General features: G+C 42.5%; 1 protein-coding gene across 2 annotated transcripts in view; it reads right to left on the bottom strand.

Moving 5' to 3' along the window:
- The window catches only part of ESRP2 (epithelial splicing regulatory protein 2), a 79421-nt gene that overhangs the window by 11300 nt on the left and 44427 nt on the right, over positions 1–23694 (bottom strand). For both annotated transcript variants that reach the window (XM_060787912.2, XM_067471021.1), the window contains exons 8-15: positions 17868–17978; positions 12442–12574; positions 10270–10312; positions 8679–8980; positions 6981–7202; positions 4038–4236; positions 2058–2277; positions 88–265 (exon numbers count right to left, since the gene is read on the bottom strand). In XM_060787912.2, coding sequence (XP_060643895.2) covers positions 88–265; positions 2058–2277; positions 4038–4236; positions 6981–7202; positions 8679–8980; positions 10270–10312; positions 12442–12574; positions 17868–17978 — 1408 coding nt within the window. The remainder of the gene's footprint in view (positions 1–87; positions 266–2057; positions 2278–4037; positions 4237–6980; positions 7203–8678; positions 8981–10269; positions 10313–12441; positions 12575–17867; positions 17979–23694) is intronic.

The raw sequence follows: 23694 nt of genomic DNA, 5'->3' as shown, positions 1-23694 counted from the left end.
TTGCTGGGTTTGGAACATTCCCTTTAGGGCTCAAGACCATCCCGAGCAAAGGGAATGAGAGACCAAAAGGAGAAGCCCACTACTAACCTGATATCCTTGGAAGAAGCTGAGGATCTCCTTCATGCCGGCGTTGTAAGGCAACCCTTGCATCCGGACCAGTGCACCGGGCTGGGTCAGCATCGGAGTGTGCGAAGCCGAGGCAGCGGCTGCAACAGCCGCTTGCGGAGCTGCGATGTACCCCACTGTGGTTGGTGACACCGGAGGGCTGGAAGAGAAGCAAAAGGAGCTTTGTACCAAAAGGACACATCCAGAGGTTGTGCATTTGCTGGGATTCCTATCTAGACTATCAGAGCAGTGCAACTTTCATGTATCATGTTCTGCAGTTGATGGGGATTGGTGGTGGCAGGCCTAGCAGTTGGTGATGGAAGGGTTAATGTAAGTCTTACTTCTAAAGGGCTGAGTAATCTGTAAAGAAGAGTTCATGGGTGAAAGCAATTAAGGGTGGAGGTATGCAAGAGATAGGTTGCAGTTAGGTGTTTCTGGATATAATGAGCTAGCCTTGGGACATAAAAGTATTTGTCTTATTTTGGTGGTAGATGCTGCTGGTTTCCCCCCAGGTTTGTGGATTTTCAGTATCCTGACCTGTCTCCTGTGCTCTTGGAACCCTGGAACCTTGAATCTCTGGACTGACTTTTGACTACGGTATAGATTCTTGATCCCTGGACTTTTCTCATTGAACCCTTGGCATTTGACCATTGGACTGGACCTTTTGACTACGGTGTTATCTTGAACCGGCAACACTGTTTGCTGTCAGTTTTTGTTTTATATTCTGTGGTTGAGTGCTATCTTTATGTTTTACGTTTTGGACTATTAAAACAGAAAGTAAGTACTGTTTTAATTAAACTGTTTGATACAAACTGGGTGTTTGTTTGATTCACCTCTGCCGGAATGACGGCAGAACCCTGGCATCGTGACAGCAACTCAGTTGGTTAAAGTAGATGTTTTGTTGGATTTAATATGCTTGGCCTTAGCACACGTTATTATCATCCTTTCTAGTGAGTGACAACTTCTCATGACATGACCAAAGTACAACAGCCTCAGATTGGTCATCTTGGTTTCTTGGATCAACTGAAGCCTGCTTCTTTGAAATCCACAGTATTTCTAGGAGTCTCCTTCCTCTTCAATTCCTACCAGCTATTTCGTGATCCAGCTTTCACAAACATACTGTTGAGAATCAGACTGTGTTTTGTGTTTCAGGATCCTGATGAGGGAAATGATGAGAGAAATGATGGTGCCAAGGCTGAGGTAAAAGATGGGAGATGGTTTGGTCAATGGTTTTCATGCACACAATGACAGAGAGGCCGCAGTGCAAAGGGCAGTTTCTCATGAGAATATCCCTGCTGGACCTAGCAATGACGGTTCACTCGCTCTCTCTGTGAGCTCTCAAGATTTGGGTTTGGAAAACAATGTGACACCTGGGAATGTTAATGAGCAGCCAGATAGGGAGCTGAAAAATAGGCGGCTGGAGATTAGCCAGGATTGACAGCAAACTCTGTTTTTACGTCGCTCTGAAAGGCTTCACTTGATAAGGGGTAAATGTGGGGGAAAGCGAAACCAATTTCTGAGTTTTGGGATATAAGGTTTGCCTCAAGGGAAAACCTGTTAGATCAGGCACCATTTGGAAATCAAGTTCATGTGCCATGGAAATCCTGTTCAAGGGATCTTGTTCTTGTGGAGTTTTTTAAATAGCCTTTTGGATTGTCTTTGCATCCTGTTGATTCCTGTCTGAATTAATGCTGTCTTGGATTGCTTTTATATCTGGTGTGGACATTGCTTTGTGTTATTACTTTCTATGGATTTATTACCTTTTGGAACTTTATTTTCTTACAAGCATTTACTTCTTCTGGCTACTTACTAAGCTTCAATAAAAGAAGATTTGTTTCTTCACTCTTCGTGTGGTGTGCTTTAAAGTCAAGGGCTTTTCCTGACCTGGAGTGCAACACATACCTAAAAACGTGGAATGCAATGGCAAGAAAAGACTGCAACCTGAACCATACCTGGGGTAGTAAGCCGTATAGTTCATATACAGCTGAGCAGCCTGAGTCGGGTAGTAAGCAACAGCTGGAGAGGCAACAGCGGCAGCAGCAGCAGCAGCGGCGGCCGAGGCTTGGTGGGTTCTAGTCTGAGGCAGGAGCGCTTGCGACTGGTAAATGGCGGCATCTGCTGGGATCACAGCTGCAGCAGTCTGGAAAGCAGCGTAGCCTGGGGGAGAAAGGCCTGCGGATAAAGCAGAAAGGCACATTAATAAGGGAGGAATCCACGGAACCAGTCATCCATTTCTGTGTAGCAAATTAGTGCAAGTAAGGGAGGTCCTGCATAAGAGTTTCATGCGTTGGAGCACATGTATCCAACTGATGGCCCACAGACTAAATCTGTCCCTCTGTGTCATTTTCCATGATCCTCCTCCTGATGCTAAACTACAATGCATGTATTCCTCATCATTAGACATTGCATTGAAGCGATACTCCTCTGCCATCAACTCCACTGGACAATTGAAGTAATATGTTGTACAAAAATATTGAGCTCCTACTACAGTAGGTCCTCCGCTTTTGTGCGGATTGGGTGAGTCGAACTCATGTGAAAGTGGGAAAACTGTAAATTAAAGTAAAAAGAACACATCTCTATACATTTTTAGGCCCTCTAGTATGACTCTATGGCACAGCTGTGGAATTCATTTTCATTGAGGGCCACATCCTTGGTTGCTTTCAAAGGGTGATTGAACCCATGGATGGAGGATCTGTGGATACAAACTATACTTTTTTGTACATAGTTTTCGGTGCACTTTAGTTTTTGCCCAGATGGGTCCCCAGAAGTTATTGAAGGACAACTCCCATCACTTTTGATTGCAAATGTTGACTACAGAGTCAATAGAAGTTGACTACAGAGCCAATAGAAGTTGACTACAGAGTCAACAGAAAATGACTACAGAACCAATAGAAGTTGACTAGAGTCAGTAGAAGTTGACTACAGAGCCAACAGAAGTTGACTAGAGTCAATAGAAGTTGATTACAGAGTCAATAGAGGTTGACTACAGAGTCAATAGAAGTTTACTGAGACAATAGAAGTTGACTACTTAGCCAATGGAAGTTGACTAGAATCAATAGAAGTTGACTACTGAGCCAACAGAAGTTGACTACTGAGCCAATAGAAGTTGACTACCGTCAACAGAAGTTGACTACTGAGCCAATAGAAGTTGACTAGAGAGCCAATAGAGGTTGACTACTGAGCCAATAGAAGTTGACTACAGAGTCAACGGAAGTTGACTACTGAGCCAATAGAGGTTGACTACAGAGCCAATAGAAGTTGACTACAGAGTCATGCTGGAGAACCTGGAGAATAAATTGATGCAATCCATGGATAACACTATGTAGCACGATTTTTGTTCCTGGGTTATAGATGTCCTTTTCTAATTGGCTGTATCATTAAAAACATGGCAAAAGTTTAACAAACTACAAAAACTTTGTTTTTGCAGGATGGATATCCTGTTATACCACATTTTGCTCTAGTTTTTCATTGCTCATCGAGTCTCAGCCAATTCGACACAGTTTGTGGCAGCCACAAAAATAAAGTTCCTGGAGTAGAACAACTACTTTTAAAGTAATCGAACAAGGAATAACACTTTTCAAACCAGGAACAGAAACTTTTTCAAATTTCGTAATCAAATCCACAGACCCACAAATGCGCAAGGCCAACTGTAATAGTTAATTCTATTTCAAAGTCAATGAGAAGTCAAAAATATGCAATCAACTGAACAAGATCATCATAAGTCAAAGTTGACTTGACTGTAGGCAACCACCACAAAATCAACCAAGATTCCTGAAAGGTTTCCAATCATGCGCATTTTGGCCCAGCGCCCATTCCCAGCCCATCTGCATCGGTGATTTCCGACCCCGAGACCGACCAAGTGGGCAAGGCCCCCGTTGCACCTACCAGCCGTGAGCAGCACAGAAGGGAGCGGAAGGACTCTAGAGACTTACATGGTAACTTACATGGCGGCGGAGACAAGCCACTACGGTTTAAAGTGCCACCCATTAAAACAAAATTCATCTCCTCTCCTGAACACTGGAAGACTTCCACGTAACGGTCCTTCATCATCTTCTTGTGACACTTCTGGGCGACTAGGTAAGCGCGGTCGGAAGATTTCATCTGGATGAAGGCATCTCCGGACGCCCGGCCCTGAAATCAGGCAACGAGAGAAGGAAACTCAGACCGGTTGTAACTCAATGGGTCACAACAACTTCGGGACAGATCTATTTAAGTGACGTGAAATGGAAAGAGACAGAATGGGGGACACCTGACTCAAGAGATCTTGGAGTCCTCCTGATCTGTCCAACATCCAACAATGTGATGCCAAATGGGATTTTGGCCTGCATCAATAGAAGTCTAGTGTCTAGATCCAGGGAAGTCATGCTACCCCTCTATTCTATTCTGCCTTGGTCAGACCACACCTGGAATCACACTGTGTCCAATTCTGGGCACCACAATTGAAGGGAGATGTTGACAAGCTGGAATGTGTCCAGAGGAGGGCGACTCAAAATGATCAAGGGTCTGGAGAACAAGCCCCATAAGGAGCAGCTTAAAGAGCTGGGCATGTTTAGCCTCAAAAAGAGAAGGCTGAGAGGAGACATGATGAGGGCCATGTATAAATATGTGAGGGGACATCTTAGGAAGGACGGAGCAAGCTTGTTTTTTGCTGCCCTGGAGACTAGGACACGGAACAATGGCTTCAAACTACAGGAAAGGAGATTCCATCTGAACATTAGGAAGAACTTATTAACTGTGAGAGCTGTTCAGCAGTGGAACTCTCTGCCTTAGAGTGTGGTGGAGACTCCTTCTTTGGAGGCTTTTAAACAGAGGCTGGATGGCCATCTGTCAGGGGTTCTTTGAATGTGATTTTCCTGCTTCTTGGCAGAATGGGGTTGGACTGGTTGCCCATCAGGTCTCTTCCAACTCTATGATTCTAAGGCGTTGTATTATTTTACTTTGTTATTATTATTTTATTACATTTACATGATTTTACTCTATTATTATTATTATTATTATTTATTTTACTCTATTATTATTATTATTATTTATTTTACTCTATTATTGTTACATTTCTTTTATTCAATTATTATTATTTTACTCTATCATTATTATATTTATTATTTTACTCTATTTATTATTGTTATTATTACATTTGTTATTTTATTCTATTATTATTCCATTTATTATTTTATTCTATTTATTATTGTTGTTATTATTGCATTTATTATTTTACTCATTATTATAATTACATTTTTACTCTATTATTATTACTACATTTATTATTTTACTCTATTATTATTACATTTATTATTTTACTCTATTTTTGTTATTATTATATTTATTATGCTACTCTATTATTATTGGAAGCATATGTAAACACATTTATACTGAAGACGGTTAGAATAATGGTTGAAACAGAGTTGGGCAGTCTTATCTCAAATTACAGTTTTATGTAAATATTCAAAAACATTAAACCTCCTGATGCCTTAATTAATGTAATTTTATTGGTATCTATTTTTATTTTGAAATTTGCCAGTAGCTGCTGCATTTCCCATCCTCGGCTTATACTTGAGCCAATACATTTTCCTAGTTTTTGTGTGTGGTAAAATTGGATATATTGGTTTATATTCGGGTCGGCTTATACTCGAATATATATGGTCTTTCTTTTGTGTCAGGAGTGACTTGAGAAACTGCAAGTTGCTTCTGGTTTGAGAGGATTAGCTGTCTGCAAGGACGTTGCCCAGGGGATGCCCTGATGTTTTGCCACCCTTGTGGGAGACTTCTCTCATGGAAAACACAGGAGAAGGGACTTAAAAAGCCAGCCCCCCCCAAATACATTACAACACATGTGCAAAACGACATATATATACACAAACACATATATAGACACACATAAATGCATATACAAACACAAAACACATACATGGATGGATGGAAGGAAGGAAGGAAGGAAGGAAGGAAGGAAGGAGAGAAGGATGGAATAAAGAGGGGTAGAGAAGGAAGGAAAAAGAGAAGGAGGGAGAGAAAGTGGGAAAGGACAGAAGGAAGGAAAGAAAGAAGGGTAGAGAAGGAAGGAAGGAGAGAAGGAGGGAAAGAAGGGTAGAGAAGGAAGGAAGGAAAGAAGGAGGGAGAGAAGAAGGGAAAGAAAGGAGGGAAGGAAAGAAGAAAAGAAAGAAGAGTAGAGAAGGAAGAAAAGAGAGGAGGGAGAGAAAGTGGGAAAGAAGGACAGAAGGAAGGAAAGAAAGAAGGGTAGAGAAGGAAGGAGGGAAAGGGGGAAAGAAAGAGGGAAAGATGGGGAGAAGGAAAGAAAGAAAGGTAGAGAAGGAAGGAAGGAGAGAAGGAAATAAAAAAGTGAAAGGAGAGAAGGAACAAGAGAGAGAAAGAAGGAGGGAAGGAGAGAAGGAAGGAAAGAGAGAAGGAGGGAGAGAAAGTGGGAAAGAAGGACAGAAGGAAGGAAGGAAGGAAGGAAAGGTAGAGAAGGAAGGAAAGAGAGAAAGGGGGAGAGAAAGAGGGAAAGACGGAGAGAAGGAAAGAAAGAAAGGTAGAGAAGGAAGGATAAAGGAAATAAAAAAGTGAAAGAGGGAAAGAAGGAGAGAAGGAACGAAAGAGAAAAGAGGGGGGAAGGGAGGAAAGAGACAAGGAAGTATGGAACCAAAGAGCAAAGGGAGGGAGGAAAGAAACAGGTAGAGAAAGAAGAAGGGAAAGAAAAGCAGGGAAGGAAAGAAAGAGGGAAGGAAGGAAGGAGAGAAAGAGGGAGGGAAGGTTGGCCACAGCAACGCGTGGCGGGTATAGCTAGTATAATATATATTACATAAACATTTATTGGGGTGCTGTGGCTGAACGTTTGAGTACTCCTGGCCTAAGATTCCCACATCATCTTGAGTTTCCCATACTTGTTGGTTGAGGACCATGTGGACTCCGTGAGGCTTGATGTCCCCCGTCGCTTCTCCCATGAACTCCAGGATGTCGTCGATCCCTGCCGTGTAGGGCAAGCCCCTGAGCCGGACACAGTCCCGGGCGCTGCTAGCAGCAATGGTGTAAGGCGGCGGGATCACCGGAATGATCGGCGTGGGGAGAGTGGGAATGAGTGGGGTGGACATGTATCTGTTCAGGACCTGTTGACACAAAGGAAACAGGGATGAGAGTGGCAGCGCTTTCCGGGATAAGGACAACATACTTAGGAAGTGCCCGATAAATGGCTCGCACTTCTCGTGCTCTCCATTCCTACCTTCAGGAAGACAGGCTCCCAGATGGCAAGCTATAATCACACCACACACCTACTCACACACCTTTGATCTTACAATTCCCAATTATTGTTTCAGTTGCCACAACTTTGGTTTCTCCCAATGGACACAAAGCAGGCAGAAATAATTAGAAACATGTCGCCCGTTGGGACCTAGTGTTGAAATGGTAATCGTAGAGAATGCGAGAGAGGAAAGTAAAGGTAGTTGTTTCTTTCGGCAACCTCCTTTGTGTGGATAGTCAAGTCTTTGTACTGTCGAAGGCTTTCATAGCCAGAATCACTGGGTTGTTGTGAGTTTTCCATGCTGTCTGGTTATTTTCCAGAAGCATTCTCTCCTGACATTTCGCCCACATCTATGGTAGGCATCCTCAGAGGTTGTGAGGTCTGTTGGAAACTAGGAAAATGGGGTTTATATATGTAGATATCTATCTTACATATCTAGTTTTATTTATTTTTTATTTTATTTATTTATTAATTTTATATACCGCCACTCCCTGAAGGCTTACAATATACATATGTGATACATTACATTTAAAATCAAAGAAAAATTTCAATCAGCAAGATTCAAATGCCAGCCTAAATAAATACAGTATATTCTGGTGTATAAGACTACTTTTTAACCCAAGAAAATCTTCTCAAAAGTCAGGGGTCGTCTTATATGCGGGTGTAGTCTTATGCATGGGAGTCGTCTTAACTCTATATTTTAACTGGAAAAGTTGGAGGTCGTCTTATACGCCCAGTTGTCTTATATTCCGGAATATATGGTAAGTTTCACAAGCTCTACGAAAAGATAGTAAGTCTCGGAGAGCTTGTGTTTCCGCTGGCAAGGCATTCCACAGGTAAGGAGCCACCACTGTGAATGCTCTACACCTAGTAGACATCAGGTGAAAGGTCCTAAAATTGGTGTTGGGGAGGGTCCTATCGGCGTCGGGGAGGTCCTATCGGCGTTGGGAAGGGTCGTCCCACAAGCCAAACAGTTTTTAAAGAATAAAGCCATCTAGCCTGAGAGTGGTCAAACGGTCCGAGGTCGGGGGAGTAGGGAATCGTCGTAGTCAGGGCCAAAGTTAATATCCAAGTCAGTCAGAGGAGAGAATATCCGAAGTTGCTGCTGTCGCGCGGAAAAAGGAACTAAAGGTTAAACCTTCAGGTTTATATATCATGGGAGGAGATGGGCGGGGCTTCTTCGGGGCAAAAAATCATGCTTTTAACTCTAGAATATTCCGAATTTCTGCACAGACGCACAAGGGAAACCCACACGTGCGCATTTCACAGAGGACACGACAAAGAAATACATTAACAGGAAAAAAAGAAAGAAATCAGAATGAAGTTAAGCGCTAAATAACGCAACCTGTTGGACTTCTGCCGCCGTGCTTCTGAACAGCTCAATGTAACGCTTCCCCAGGCTCTCCTTGTGCTTCTTAAGTGCATTCTGTGCAAACTCTTCGCAAGCAAACAGGACAAACGCATCGCCCGTAGGCCGGCCGTCTGGATACTTGACAAAGAGGAGCCCGTCTTTCTCTCCGGTCACCGGGCATTCAGGTCCCAGGAAGCCCAGGACATCCTCGGGCGTGGCTGTAAAAGGAAGGCCCCGCATCCGGATGATGACTTGGTTCTCCTTGGAGAGGAACTGTGCTACTTCGTTGGAGGTGCCTAGAGGAAGGAGCGAAAGAGTGGCAATCATTGCAAAATCTTTCCAGCTAGCCAAAAGCTCATCTTTGAAATGGATTCATTCCAGTGGTTTATGAAATGCTGCGGAGTCCCCAGTGGTGCAATGGGTTAAACCCTTGTGCCAGCAGGACTGCTGACCAAAAGGTTGGCGATTTGAATTCAGGGAGCGGGGTGAGCTCCTGTCTGTCAACTCCAGCTTCTCATGTGGGGACATGAGAGAAGCCTCCCACACGATGATAAAACATCCAGGTGTCCCCTGGGTAACATCCTTGCAGACCGCCAATTCTTTCACACCAGAAGTGACTTGAAGTTTCTCAAGGCACTCGTGAGTTCCAGTCTGTCAGCTCTAGTTTCTCATGCGGGGACATGAGAGAAGCTTCCCATAGGATGATAAAACATCCAAGCGTCCCCTGGGCAATGTCCTTGCAGACCGCCAATTCTCTCACACCAGAAGTGACTTGAAGTTTCTCAAGGCACTTGTGAGCTCCCGTCTGTCAGCTCCAGCTTCTCATGCAGGGATATGAGAGAAGCCTCTCACAGGATGGTAAAACATCCGGGTGTCCTCTGGGCAACGTCCTTGCAGGCCGCCAATTATTTCACACCAGAAGCGACTTGAAGTTTCTCAAGGCGCTCGTGAGCTCCCGTCTGTCATCTCCAGCTTCTCATGTCTGGACATGAGTGAAGCCTCCCACAGGATGATAAAACATCCGGGTGTCCCCTGGGCAACGTCCTTGCAGACAGCCAATTCTCTCACACCAGAAGCGACTTGAAGTTTCTCAATGCTATCGTGAGCTCCCATCTGTCATCTCTAGCTTCTCATGCAGAGACATGAGAGAAGCCTCCCACAGGATGGTAAAACATCCGGGCATCCCCTGGGCAACGTCCTTGCAGACAGCCAATTCTCTCACACCAGAAGCAACTTGAAGTTTCTCAAGACACTCGTGAGCTCCCGTCTGTTAGCTCCAGCTTCTCATGCGGGGACATGAGAGAAGCTTCCCACATGATGATAAAACATCCAAGCGTCCCCTGGGCAACGTCCTTGCAGACAGCCAGTTCTCTCACACCAGAAGCGACTTGCAGTTTCTCAAGTCGCTCCTGACACGAGAGAAATAAAATGAAATGCTGCAGCCTTATCGAACGTCAACTTCTGCAAGATTTCACTTACAACAGATCACTTTTGAAAATCACTTTCTTAACATCGATTTTGTTCAAATCTCACCAGCAAATGTTCAGTTACAGATTGTATACATTTGCTCTAAACTTTTCCTCACCTCCAGCAATCTTCAGAAATTCCTCTCCAGTTGCTTTGTAAACCTGAAGCAAAAAACAAGGAGTGAGGGAAAATAAACAATTAGTAAAACCAATGACACAATCAAGTATGAAAGTCAGAGGTTTTAGCCCAGTGGTTCCCAATCTCTTTTTGACAAAGGACCACTTTAACCAGGGACCACTCTTCAACATTAGTACCAAAAGGGTTATGAATCCGTTTTGGTCAACTTTAGATTCAGTTTGGATATTTGGGGCACTGATTCATAAAATTGTATTGGATAGACCACATCAGCTCTAGCTTCTGATACAGAACATATGCCATTCAGTAGTCACCATCTGTTTGCCTATAGAAAACCATATTTAATAAGTATCAGCACTATAAGGAGGTTTCATTTGCTCTCGTTGCAACGGTGTAGTAACGGTGAGGCCGCAGACCATATTTTAGTTCTTATGGACCACTTGTGATCAATGGACCACAGGTTGGGAACTACTGTTTTAGACCCTCTAGCAAAATGCTGATCTGAGGTTGGGATCAAACAGCTCCAAAGTCATTCTTGGGTTGCAATCCCAACTTCCCTTCAGAGTTGCATTAATATTTACACAAGGGTGTATGCGGCATCAGCAACTCCATGCACAACCGCAGCAGTGCACATGACTTTGATTATTTATACCCCACAGAGTGGCTTCCAAATGGTTAATGCAACAGTTCCCTGCCCTCAGAATTCTAATCTAAGTAAGGCACAGGACATAAGACAGAGCAAATGGCAAGGAAGAAGAAGACTATGTCCAACAGAGACTCTAAGTGGAGAAGGGCAGTGGCAGTTGGGATGGAGGAAGGGGTCTTCTCTCTGCCTCTAGGCCTTGGCATGAGACAACAGCACTTGCCTCTTCCTTTCTCTCTCAATGAGATCAAGGGAGTGATAGCAGGCATGGAGGGTTTTCCATCTTCTTCTGGGTCTAAGCATGGTGGAGATATGTCCATCTCTTTCTTTGAGAGAAGGGCAGTGGCAGTTGGGACAGAGGGAGGTTATTCTATTAGTATGACAGAACAGCACTTGCCTCTTCTTTTCTCTCTCACTGAGGTCAGGGAGATGGAAACTGGCATGGAGAGCTTTCCATCTTCTGGATCTAAGCATGGTGGAGATGTGAGATGTGTCTATCTCTTCCTTTGAGAGAAGGGCAGTGGCAGTTGGGATGGAGGGAGTATCTTCTATTGGCATGACAGAACAGCACTTGCCTCTTTTCTCTCTCACTGTCAGGGAGGTGGCAACTGGCATCTTCTTCTGGATCTAAGCATGCTGGAGATATGTCCACCTCTTCCTTCGAGAGAAGGGCAGTTGCTGTTGTAATGGAGGGAGTATTTTCTATTGGCATGACAGAACAGCACTTGCCTCTTTTTTTCTCTCTCACTGAGGTCAGGGAGGTGCCAACTGGCATGGAGGGCTTTTCATCTTCTTCTGGATCTATGCATGGTGGAGATGTGTCCACCTCTTCCTTCAAGAAAAGAGCAGTGGCTGTTGGAATGGAGGGAGTATCTTCCACTGACCTGAGAAAACAGCACTTCCCTCTTCTTTTCTTTCTCACTGAGATGGCAACTGGTATGGAGGGCTTTCCATCTTCTTCTGGATCTAAGCATGGTGGAGATGTGTCTACCTCTTTCTTCAAGAGAAAGGCAGTGGCAGTTGGAATGGAGGGAGGGTCTTCTATCTGCTTCTGGGCCTTGGCATGAAAAAATAGCACTTGCCTCTTCTTTTCTCTTTAACTGAGGTCAGGGAGGGGGCAGTTGGGATGGAGGGCTTTCCATTTGCTTCTCGGACTTGCCATCATGGAGATGTGCTTGCCTCTTCTTCTCTTCCTCCAACACCAGGAATGAATTATGGGCTATTTCACAAGTCCATGCTGACACATGGCTATGACAGAGTGACACAGTGCTCTTGTTCAATGCACAATGCAGTAACTGCAATGCTCAAGGCTGATGTATCCACAACTCCACTTACATACTGCACATAAGTTTGCATGCATACAGAGACAGGTGTGTGAGTGACAATGGCTAAAATTTAATCTCTCAATATTAACTGCATTACTTATTATATTCCCATTCCCCACTGTTCCCAGTCCAGTCTCACAAAAGAGCAATATGTGACAACATTAAAAACTGACTCCAAACAGCCTACCTCAATGTATCTACTCCCCATGTGGTGCTTATGCCGTTCCAGGGCTAAGTCTCTCTGTTCGGAGTTGACAAACCGGACCAAGGCCTCCCCGTTTCTCCTTCCTTGGGCATTCAGACACAAGGCCACCCCACCTCTATGGAGAAAAGAAAACAGACATATCCCAAGGAGATAGAATCATAGAATCATAGAATCAAAGAGTTGGAAGAGACCTCATGGGCCATCCTGTCCAACCCCCTGCCAAGAAGCAGGAATATTGCATTCAAATCACCCCTGACAGATGGCCATCCAGCCTCTGCTTAAAAGCTTCCAAAGAAGGAGCCTCCACCACACTCCGGGGCAGAGAGTTCCACTGCTGAACGGCTCTCACAGTCAGGAAGTTCTTCCTCATGTTCAGATGGAATCTCCTCTCTTGTAGTTTGAAGCCATTGTTCCGCGTCCTAGTCTCCAGGGAAGCAGAAAACAAGCTTGCTCCCTCCTCCCTGTGGCTTCCTCTCACATATTAATACATGGCTATCATATTTCCTCTCAGCCTTCTCTTCTTCAGGCTAAACATGCCCAGTTCCCTAAGCCGCTCCTCATAGGGCTTGTTCTCCAGACCCTTGATCATTTTAGTTGCCCTCCTCTGGACACATTCCAGCTTGTCAATATCTCTCTTGAATTGTGGTGCCCAGAATTGGACACAATATTCCAGATGTGGTCTAACCAAAGCAGAATAGAGGGGTAGCATGACTTCCTTAGATCTAGACACTATGGTCCTCTTGATGCAGGCCAAAATCCCATTGGCTTTTTTTGCCGCCACATCACATTGTTGGCTCATGTTTAACTTGTTGTCCACGAGGACTCCAAGATCTTTTTCACACGTACTGCTCTCGAGCCAGGCATCGTTCCCCATTCTGTATCTTTGCATGAACTAGGATGGACCAGACTCCATACTTTAGGAAAGATATCTTCTGAACTATTTTTCAAACAGATAGTTATTTCAGTTTTAAAAAAAGAAAGGAAGAAAAGATGGGGGAAAATTCACCAAATGTTCCACAGTCTCTCCAGTTCCTATATATAAGATGTCCTACATTTTTTTTAACAATATTCCAAAATATTGAAATCCATAAAAATGAATAGAAACATTAAAGGTTCTTTTCTGACCAAACTGGCCTTCTTTGGACATGTTAATATTTAATATTTAAACTATAAAATATTATAGTCAGCTGCATTAAGATCACTACTGACCAAAAGGTCAGGAGTTCGAAGCCAGCTTGGGTCAGAGTGAGTTTCCGACCAAATTCGTGTAGCTTACTGTTGACCTTTGTAGCCAGTTGCATCTGTCAAGTAGGAAATGTAAATATCGCTTATGTAGGGAGGCTAATTTACAATGCCATAAAAATCTCCAGCAAGAATGCAAAGAATGAGGAAGTACTTCATCAGTGTCACAAATGGACGGTGAAGGGACAGCTCCCCTGGAATGTTAAATAGCCTCTGACTGTCTCTATATGTTGTGTGCCTATGGCATTGAATGTTTGCCATGCATATGTACATTGTAATCCACCCTGAGTCCCCTGCAGGGTGAGAAGGTTGGAATATAAATACTGTAAATAATAAATAAATAAATAAATATTTTTGATTTGTCATAATATATTCCTGCATATATCTTAAACTGTTCCAAAACTAGTAACCTAATTAATATCCTAAATATTACTTAGGATTTGATAAAACTAATAAAATATCATCTGCAAATAAATTTATTTTATGCTCTGTTTTTTATGTTTATGTTTTGTAGTTCACTATTTTTCCTTATTAATTCTGCTAATGGTTCTATCATTAGAGCAAAAAGGATGGAAAAGAGTGGGAACTCGAGTTGGTTTCCTCTAGAGCAGGTATGGGCCAACTTTGACTCTCCAAGTGTTTTGGACTTCAACTCCCACAATTCCTAACAGCCTCAGGCCCTTTCCTTTCCCCCCTTCAGCTGCTTAGGCAGCAACTCAAGTAATGGTAACCTTAGGATGGAAAGAACAAAGGAAATGGGAATTTTAAGATGATATGAATATTTATCAGATTATATGCTGCTAAGATAACATCACTGAAAGGAGAATTAAATATACGAATGGACATCCTAAGGAGAACTTGGAGTCAAAATGGAAAGGGCTGACAGCCAGAGTAACAAGGAAAGGGAAATATAAAGAATTGAATCGGACAACCTTCATGATCAAACGAATAAAATAATGCAAAGAGCAGAGGCACAACTGTTTCTGGAGGGAGGACAAAGGGGAAAAAATGGATATATTATTTATTTATTTATTTATTTATTTACTTACAGTATTTATATTCTGCCCTTCTTACCCTGCAGGGGACTCAGGGCAGATTACAATGTACATATACATGGCAAACATTCAATGCCATGGACAGACAACATATATAGACAGACACTCAGAGGCTATTTAACATTCCAGCTTTTCATGAGGGTATTCTGGCCACGAGGGGAGCTGTCACTTCACCGTCCATTTGTGACACTGATGAAGTACTTCCTCATTCTTTGCATGCTTGCTGGAGATTTTTATGGCCTCGTAAATTAGTTAAATTAGCCTCCCCACATAAGTGGTACCTAAATTTTCTACTTGACAGATGTAAATTCTTTCGGGCTGCAAAGGTCGACAGCAAGCTACACAAATTGGTTGGAAGCTCACTCCAACCCAGGTTGGCTTCAAACTCATGACCATTTGGTCAGTAGTGATCGTAATGCAGCTGACTCCCAGCCAGCTGTGCCACAGTCACGGTATATTAGAGGTAAATAAGTATAGAAGTGTAAAGGATAGGAACACCAAAATTATCAGAATGTCCTAAGACTATACGGAACTTTTTTTTGTAAAGGTGACTGTGACAATATTATGATTTTGTCGAAGGCTTTCATGGCCGGAATCACTGGGTTGTTGTAGGTTTTTTCGGGCTATATGGCCATGGTCTAGAGGCATTCTCTACTGACGTTTCGCCTGCATCTATGGCAAGCATCCTCAGAGGTAGTGATTTACTTATATAACTACCCACACACCCACACACACATATAAAATAGGGATGTGTGAATCCGATCTATTTTAGTTCTGTTCATTTTGAATTTTGGGTGCTTATCCATTCTGTATTTGGGGAGATTTTGGGAGATTAGGAGAGGAGCCGCTCGGATTCGTCACTTCACGTAATTCGAATCCTGTTTGTAATTCTTAATTCAGAACCATTCGTAATTTGGAACAAATTCGTAATTCGGAACCCTTTTCGTAATTCTTAATTCGGAACCATTTGTAATTTGGTACAAATTCGGAATTCGGAACCCTTTTCGTAATTATTAATTCGGAACCATTTGTAATTTGGTACAAATTCGGAATTCGGAACCCTTTTCGTAATTCTTAATTCGGAACCATTTGTAATTTGGTACAAATTCGGAATTCGGAACCCTTTTCGTAATTCTTAATTCGGAACCATTTGTAATTTGGAACAAATTCGGAATTCGGAACCCTTTTCGTAATTCTTAATTCGGAACCATTTGTAATTTGGAACAAATTCGGAATTCGGAACCCTTTTCGTAATTCTTAATTCGGAACCATTTGTAATTTGGAACAAATTCGGAATTCGGAACCCTTTTCGTAATTCTTAATTCGGAACCATTTGTAATTTGGAACAAATTCGGAATTCGGAACCCTTTTCGTAATTCTTAATTCGGAACCATTCGTAATTTGGAACAAATTCGTAATTCAGAACCCTTTTCGTAATTCTTAATTCGGAACCATTTGTAATTTGGTACAAATTCGTAATTCAGAACCCTTTTCGTAATTCTTAATTCGGAACCATTTGTAATTTGGTACAAATTCGTAATTCAGAACCCTTTTCGTAATTCTTAATTCGGAACCATTTGTAATTTGGTACAAATTCGTAATTCAGAACCCTTTTCGTAATTCTTAATTCGGAACCATTTGTAATTTGGTACAAATTCGTAATTCAGAACCCTTTTCGTAATTCTTAATTCGGAACCATTTGCAATTTGGTACAAATTTGTAATTCAGAACCCTTTTCGTAATTCTTAATTCAGAACCATTTGTAATTTGGTACAAATTCAGAATTCAGAACCCTTTTCGTAATTCTTAATTCGGAACCTTTTGTAATTTGGTACAAATTCGTAATTCAGAACCCTTTTCGTAATTCTTAATTCGAAACCATTTGTAATTTGGTACAAATTCGTAATTCAGAACCCTTTTCGTAATTCTTAATTCGGAACCATTTGTAATTTGGTACAAATTCGTAATTCAGAACCCTTTTCGTAATTCTTAATTCGGAACCATTTGCAATTTGGTACAAATTCGTAATTCAGAACCCTTTTCGTAATTCTTAATTCGGAACCATTTGCAATTTGGTACAAATTTGTAATTCAGAACCCTTTTCGTAATTCTTAATTCAGAACCATTTGTAATTTGGTACAAATTCAGAATTCAGAACCCTTTTCGTAATTCTTAATTCGGAACCTTTTGTAATTTGGTACAAATTCGTAATTCAGAACCCTTTTCGTAATTCTTAATTCGAAACCATTTGTAATTTGGTACAAATTCGTAATTCAGAACCCTTTTCGTAATTCTTAATTCGGAACCATTTGCAATTTGGTACAAATTCGTAATTCAGAACCCTTTTCGTAATTCTTAATTCGGAACCATTCGTAATTTGGAACAAATTCGGAATTTGGAACCCTTTTCGTAATTCTTAATTCGGAACCATTTGTAATTTGGTACAAATTCGTAATTCGGAACCCTTTTCGTAATTCTTAATTCGGAACCATTTGTAATTTGGTACAAATTTGAAATTCGGAACCCTTTTCGTAATTATTAATTCGGAACCATTTGTAATTTGGTACAAATTCGTAATTCAGAACCCTTTTCGTAATTCTTAATTCGGAACCATTCGTAATTTGGAACAAATTCGGAATTCGGAACCCTTTTCGTAATTCTTAATTCGGAACCATTTGTAATTTGGTACAAATTCGTAATTCGGAACCCTTTTCGTAATTCTTAATTCGGAACCATTTGTAATTTGGTACAAATTTGGAATTCGGAACCCTTTTCGTAATTCTTAATTCGGAACCATTTGCAATTTGGTACAAATTCGTAATTCAGAACCCTTTTCATAATTCTTAATTCGGAACCATTCGTAATTTGGTACAAATTCGTAATTCAGAACCCTTTTCGTAATTCTTAATTCGGAACCATTTGCAATTTGGTACAAATTCGTAATTCAGAACCCTTTTCGCAATTTGTAATTTGGAATGGATTTGGAATTTGGAATCATTTTTGGGAAGAAAACAGAATGGGAGGAAGGACAATGACACACCTGAAATTTGAAACGAAAACTGAATGAAAACAGAACAGATTAAGTGTCGGTTCACATACCCTTATACTTACTTGGCAATATTAAGGCCTTTGAAAAAACGAGCAATGTCCTGGTCAGAAGACTGCCAAGGGAGACCTCGAGCTCGTATTACCGTTTCACTATCCACTGTTTCCGATTTACTGCTGAAAGAAAGAATGATAGATTAAATCAATCATTGATTCAAGGGCTCCATAGTTTTTCTTCTTAATTATACTTACATCATGGCTACATGGCAATATATCTATTGATTATGAGATATGGCGTATACATCTATAACATTGATCAATCAAGGATGAGGTGGAAATCCATAGGTCTTATCTGAAGCAAGTGCCAATCATCAGCCCAGATGTCATTAACGCACAACCAATTGCGCCCTCCCAGAGCCCGTTCAGCCCCATGGAAAACACACACAGCCAAAGGCACCCCAAGAAGAGTGAGGAGCAGCAGCATCAACCACATGGTCTCCAATGGCCGGTAAAGGAGACGACTTACAAGAAATTCAGAAAGCCACACCAGGTCACCCCACCGACTAGCCATCGCTCCCACTATGGTTGCCACACAGGTGTAAATAAACCACACACCACAATCCACATTTAAGGAGCATGCCCCAAACCTTATGCCAAGGCAAGGAACCTTTCGTTGCTTACATTACTTCCAATTGCAGTTATCAACACACAGTTTACAGTAAAATTGCTTCTTTTTTCCCCCATCCCTCTGAACTGAAAAACAAGAATATAGGACATCCTATCAGATATTTCATTGGTGATACATGGGTTGCTAGCTCATCTAAGACCAGTGGTTCACAATCTTCCTCATGTTGTGGTGACCCACAACCATAAATTATTTTCATTGCTACTTCATAACTGTCATTTTGCTACTGTTAGGAATCGTAATATAAATATCTGATCTGCATTCACTGGACCAAATTTGGCACAAATATCCGATATCCAAATTTGAATACGACTGGGGTTGGGGGAGACTGATTTTGTCATTTCGGAGTTGTGGTTGCTGGGATTTATAGTTCACCTACAATCAAAGAGAATTCTGAACTCCACAAACAATAGAATTTAACCAAATTTGGCACACAGAACTCCCATGACCAACAGAAAATACTGGAAGGTTTTCCTATCCTTTACACTTGTATACTTATTTACTTCTAATATACCTTGAGTTTGGGAGTTGTAGTTCACCTACTTCCAGAGAGCACTGTGAACTCAAACAGTGATGGATCTGATGGACCAAACTTGGCACAAATACTCAATATGTCCAATTGTGAACATTGGTGGGCTTTGGGGAAAATAGACCTAGACATTTGGGAGTTGTAGTTGCTGGGATTTATAGTTCACCTACAATCAAAGAGCATTCTGAACTTCACCAATGATGGAATTGAACCAACTTGGCACACAGAACTCCCATGACTAACAGAAAATACTGGAAGGGTTTGTTGGCCATTGACCTTCAGTTTTGGAGTTGTCGTTCACCTACATCCAGGGAGCACCCAGATAGATCTGGGCCAAACTTGGCACGAATACTCAATATGGCCAAAAGTGAACACTGGTGGAGTTTGGGGAAAATAGACCTTGACATTGTGGTTGTTGGGATTTATAGTTCACCTATAATCAAAGAGTGTTCTGAACCCCACCAATGATAGAATTGTGCCAAACGTCCCACACAGAACACCCATGCCTTGAATGGACTCACTGGCACAAGCCTCCCTCCAGCCTCACATGCTCTCCCTCTCTTGCACATGCGCACCATGCTACCATGCACTAAGCATGCCTGCTCTCCCCTCCCCACTTGGGAATCTCAGAAACACTCCTCCCTTTGGTTGAGAGGCCAGCCGATCACAGCAGAGAAGGGCTTTTGGTGGTAAGATTTGACGTCTGTTTCCAAAAAGGAAGAGAAGGACTGGCGGAGAGATCTTCAGCCCTCTCTGCCAAAGGGGTTCCTAAGACCATCGGAAATAGATGCGTTCTGATGGTCTTTGGCAATCCCTCTGAAACCCTTCTATGACCCCCCCACCCAGGGGTCCCAACCCCCTGGTTGAAAAACATTGTTTTAGACCAATATGTGAGCAGGGGCTGTTGGGGTACTGTGTTATGTGGAGTGAAAATGAGAAAGGAAAGCAAAACAAGTCTAGAGATGCTGATATTTATTTCCTGGTTGAAAATGGATTTCCTGAAATTCAGGAACCCTGGTCAGGAAGAGAAAAGAAGAGCAATCTTGTACAGAAGGGGGAAATTCTTGTTGGTTTTGAGCAAGATTGTTCTTTTTGTGTGCGTGCACAAAATCCAATAGTCTTGCACACAAACAAAAACAAAACAAGACCCTACACCAGTGTTTTTCAACCTGGGGGTCGGGACCCCTGGAGAGGTCGTGAAGTGGTATCAGAGGGTCGCCAAAGACCATCAGAAAACACAGTATTTTCTGTTGGTCATGGGGGTCTCTGTGTGGGAAGTTTGGCCCAATTCTATCATTGTTGGGGTTCAAAACGCTCCCTGATTGTAGGTAAACTATAAATCCCAGCAAGTACAACTCCCAGATCTCAAGGTCTATTTTCCCAAAACCCCACAAGTGTTCACATTTGGGCATATGGAGTATCTGTGCCAAGTTTGGTCCAGATCCATCATTGTTGGGAGTCTAGAGTGCTCTCTGGATATAGAATCATAGAATCAAAGAGTTGGAAGAGACCTCATGGGCCATCCAGTCCAACCCCATTCTGCCAAGAAGCAGGAATATTGCATTCAAATCACCCCTGACAGATGGCCATCCAGCCTCTGCTTAAAAGCTTCCAAAGAAGGAGCCTCCACCACACTCCGGGGCAGAGAGTTCCACTGCTGAACGGCTCTCACAGTCAGGAAGTTCTTCCTAATGTTCAGATGGAGACTCTCTTGTAGTTTGAAGCCACTGTTCCGCGTCCTAGTCTCCAAGGAAGCAGAAAACAAGCTTGCTCCCTCCTCCCTGTGGCTTCCTCTCACATATTTATACATGGCTATCATATCTCCTCTCAGCCTTCTCTTCTTCAGGCTAAACATGCCCAGCTCCTTAAGCCGCTCCTCATAGGGCTTGTTCTCCAGACCCTTGATCATTTTAGTCGCCCTCCTCTGGACACATTCCAGCTTGTCAATATCTCTCTTGAATTGTGGTGCCCAGAATTGGACACAATATTCCAGATGTGGTCTAACCAAAGCAGAATAGAGCATGGGGAGCATGACTTTCCTAGATCTAGACACTATGCTCCTATTGATGCAGGCCAAAATCCCATTGGCTTTTTTTGCCGCCACATCACATTGTTGGCAAACTTCAACTCCCAAACTCAAGGTCAATGCCCACCAAACCCTTCCAGTATTTTCTGTTGGTCATGGGAGTTCTGTGTGCCAAGTTTGGTTCAATTCCATTGTTGGTGGGGTTCAGAATGCTCTTTGTTTACAGGTTAACTATACATCCCAGCAACTACAACTCCCAAATGGCAAAATCAACCCCCCCGCCAAATTTGGGCATTCTGGGTATTTGTGCCAAATTTGCTCCAGTGAATGAAAATATATCCTGCAGATCATTATTTACATGGCGATTCATAATGTTAGGGTTATGGTTGGGGGTCACCACAACATGAGGAACTGTATTAAGGGGTCGCGGCATTAGGAAGGTTGAGAACCACTGCCCTACACACTACCCAGAAACAATATTTTTTGGCTCATAAATCCAATCATATTTCTGCTCATAATAACTTCCTGAAACGCTCTTTGATGCACAGTATTTGCCCTCACTTGTAAGGATGGAATAATAAGTATTTACGCCCAGAGTAAGAATGCCGCCACCGGTGTTATCTAACTGTTTTGATTATTGTGCCAACTTTGCATCAAAGCAGAAGGAGCTCAATGGCTGCATTTACATGAACCTTTCCCAAACAGGTAGCCACCCAGTTATCCACACAGGTCCAGTCATCCCCAGTCACTGGCCATACTGGTTGGGGATGATGGCTGGCAAGGCTATGGGGTTTATGATCCAGCATATCTGGAGGGCACCAACTTGGGAAAGATTCATCTGACCCAACATAAGACATTTATCATACAAGGAAAGTGAAGCCAGCCTGGGTTGGAGTGGGCTTCCAACCAATTGTGTAGCCTGTTGTCAACCTTTGCAACCCAAAAGACAGTTGCATCTGTCAAGCAGGAAAATTAGGTACCACCTTGTGTGGGGAGGCTAAATTAACTAATTTATGAGGCCATAAAAAAGACTCCAGCAAAGCACTCCAGGAAAAGCATGCGGGGAATGCGGAAGTACTTCATCAGTGTCCCAGATGGACGATGAAAGCAACAGCTCTCCTGGCGGCTAGAAAAAGTTAAATGGCCTCTGTGTATGTCTGTATATGTTGTATGTCAAATTGGCATTGAATGTTTGCCATATATGTGTACACTGTAATCCGCCCTGAGTCCCCTGCGGGGTGAGAGGGCTGGAATATAAATAGTATAAATAAATAAAATAAATAAATCCACAGTCATGGATTCATGTGGTCCATTGTAATTCTATTTCTTATAGGTCTTACTGTATATACCAGGCAAACTTTGGTCCTTCAGGTGTTTTGGACTTCAACACCCACAATTTCTAACAGCCTGGCTGCTTCCTGCCTGGAGGGAATCCTTTGTTGGGAGGTGTAACCTGGCTCTGATTGTTTCCAGTCTGGAATTCCCCTGTTTTCTGAGTGTTGGTCTTTATTTACTGTCCTGATTTTAGCTTTTCTAAATACTAGTAGCCAGATTTTGTTCATTTTCATGGTTCCTTCCTTTCTGCTTAAACCATCCCCTTGCTTGTGGATTTCAATGATTACTCTGTGTCATCTGACATGTGTGATCCAGCATTTTTGTGTTCTCAAATAATATGCTGTGTCCAGGTTCCCGGAAAACTCACAGCAACCCAGTGATTTTGGTCATGACAACACACTGAACATCTCTATGGGGGAAATTGTTCCAAGACAGATGGAGATTGGAAAGACTAAGGACCAGGAAAGCACATCTACTGTGCTCACCGACTTTCCTTCTACACTGCAGAGACACAGATACTATCCCAAAATTGGTCGCAACCAAAAGGACTTTCAAATGCATACACATACATATATTATAGGGGTGTGCAAATCTATTCGGTTTTAGTTCTGTTCGTTTTGAATTTTGGGTGCTTTCACATTTTCAGAAAGATTCTGGGAGATTAGGAAGGGGGGCATTACGATTCGTAATTCAGAAACCTTTTCGTAATTTGTAATTTGGAACAGATTTGTAATTCAGAACTATTTCAGGAAGAAAATGGTTCCGAATTACGGTGGGGACAATGACAACACACCCAAAATTTGAAACTAAAAAATGAGCAAAAACAGAACAGATTATGTGTCGGTTCACGTACCCTTAATACAATGCAAAGAAAGTGTAAGATGATGCTACATGAATCACAGGCTCACTGGTCTTGACATATAAAGCTCTATATCAGTGGTCCTCCACCTGTGGTCCCCAGATGTTTTTGACCTACAACTCCCAGAAATCCCAGCCAGTTTACCAGCTGTTAGGATTTCTGGGACTTGTAGGCCAAAAACATCTGGGGACCCCAGGTTGAGAACCACTGCTCTATATGGTTCCAACCCAGTTTACTTGTCCGAACATATCTCCCCCTATGACCCACCTCGGAGTTTACAATCGATGGGGGAGGCCCTACTCTCGATCCCACCACCCTCACAAGTGTGATTGGCGGGGACGAAAGTCAGGGCCTTCTCGGTGGTGGCCCTCCATCTGTGAAATGCACTCTCCAGTGAAATCAGGGTGACTCCTTCTCTCCCCTCCTCCAGGAATAAACTGAAGTCCTGGCTTTGGAACC

Source organism: Anolis sagrei, chromosome 8 (assembly GCF_037176765.1).
Source record: "Anolis sagrei isolate rAnoSag1 chromosome 8, rAnoSag1.mat, whole genome shotgun sequence".
Lineage (NCBI taxonomy): Eukaryota > Metazoa > Chordata > Lepidosauria > Squamata > Dactyloidae > Anolis > Anolis sagrei.
The sequence above is the reverse complement of the archived record's forward strand: the minus strand, read 5'-3'. Positions and strand labels throughout refer to the sequence as shown.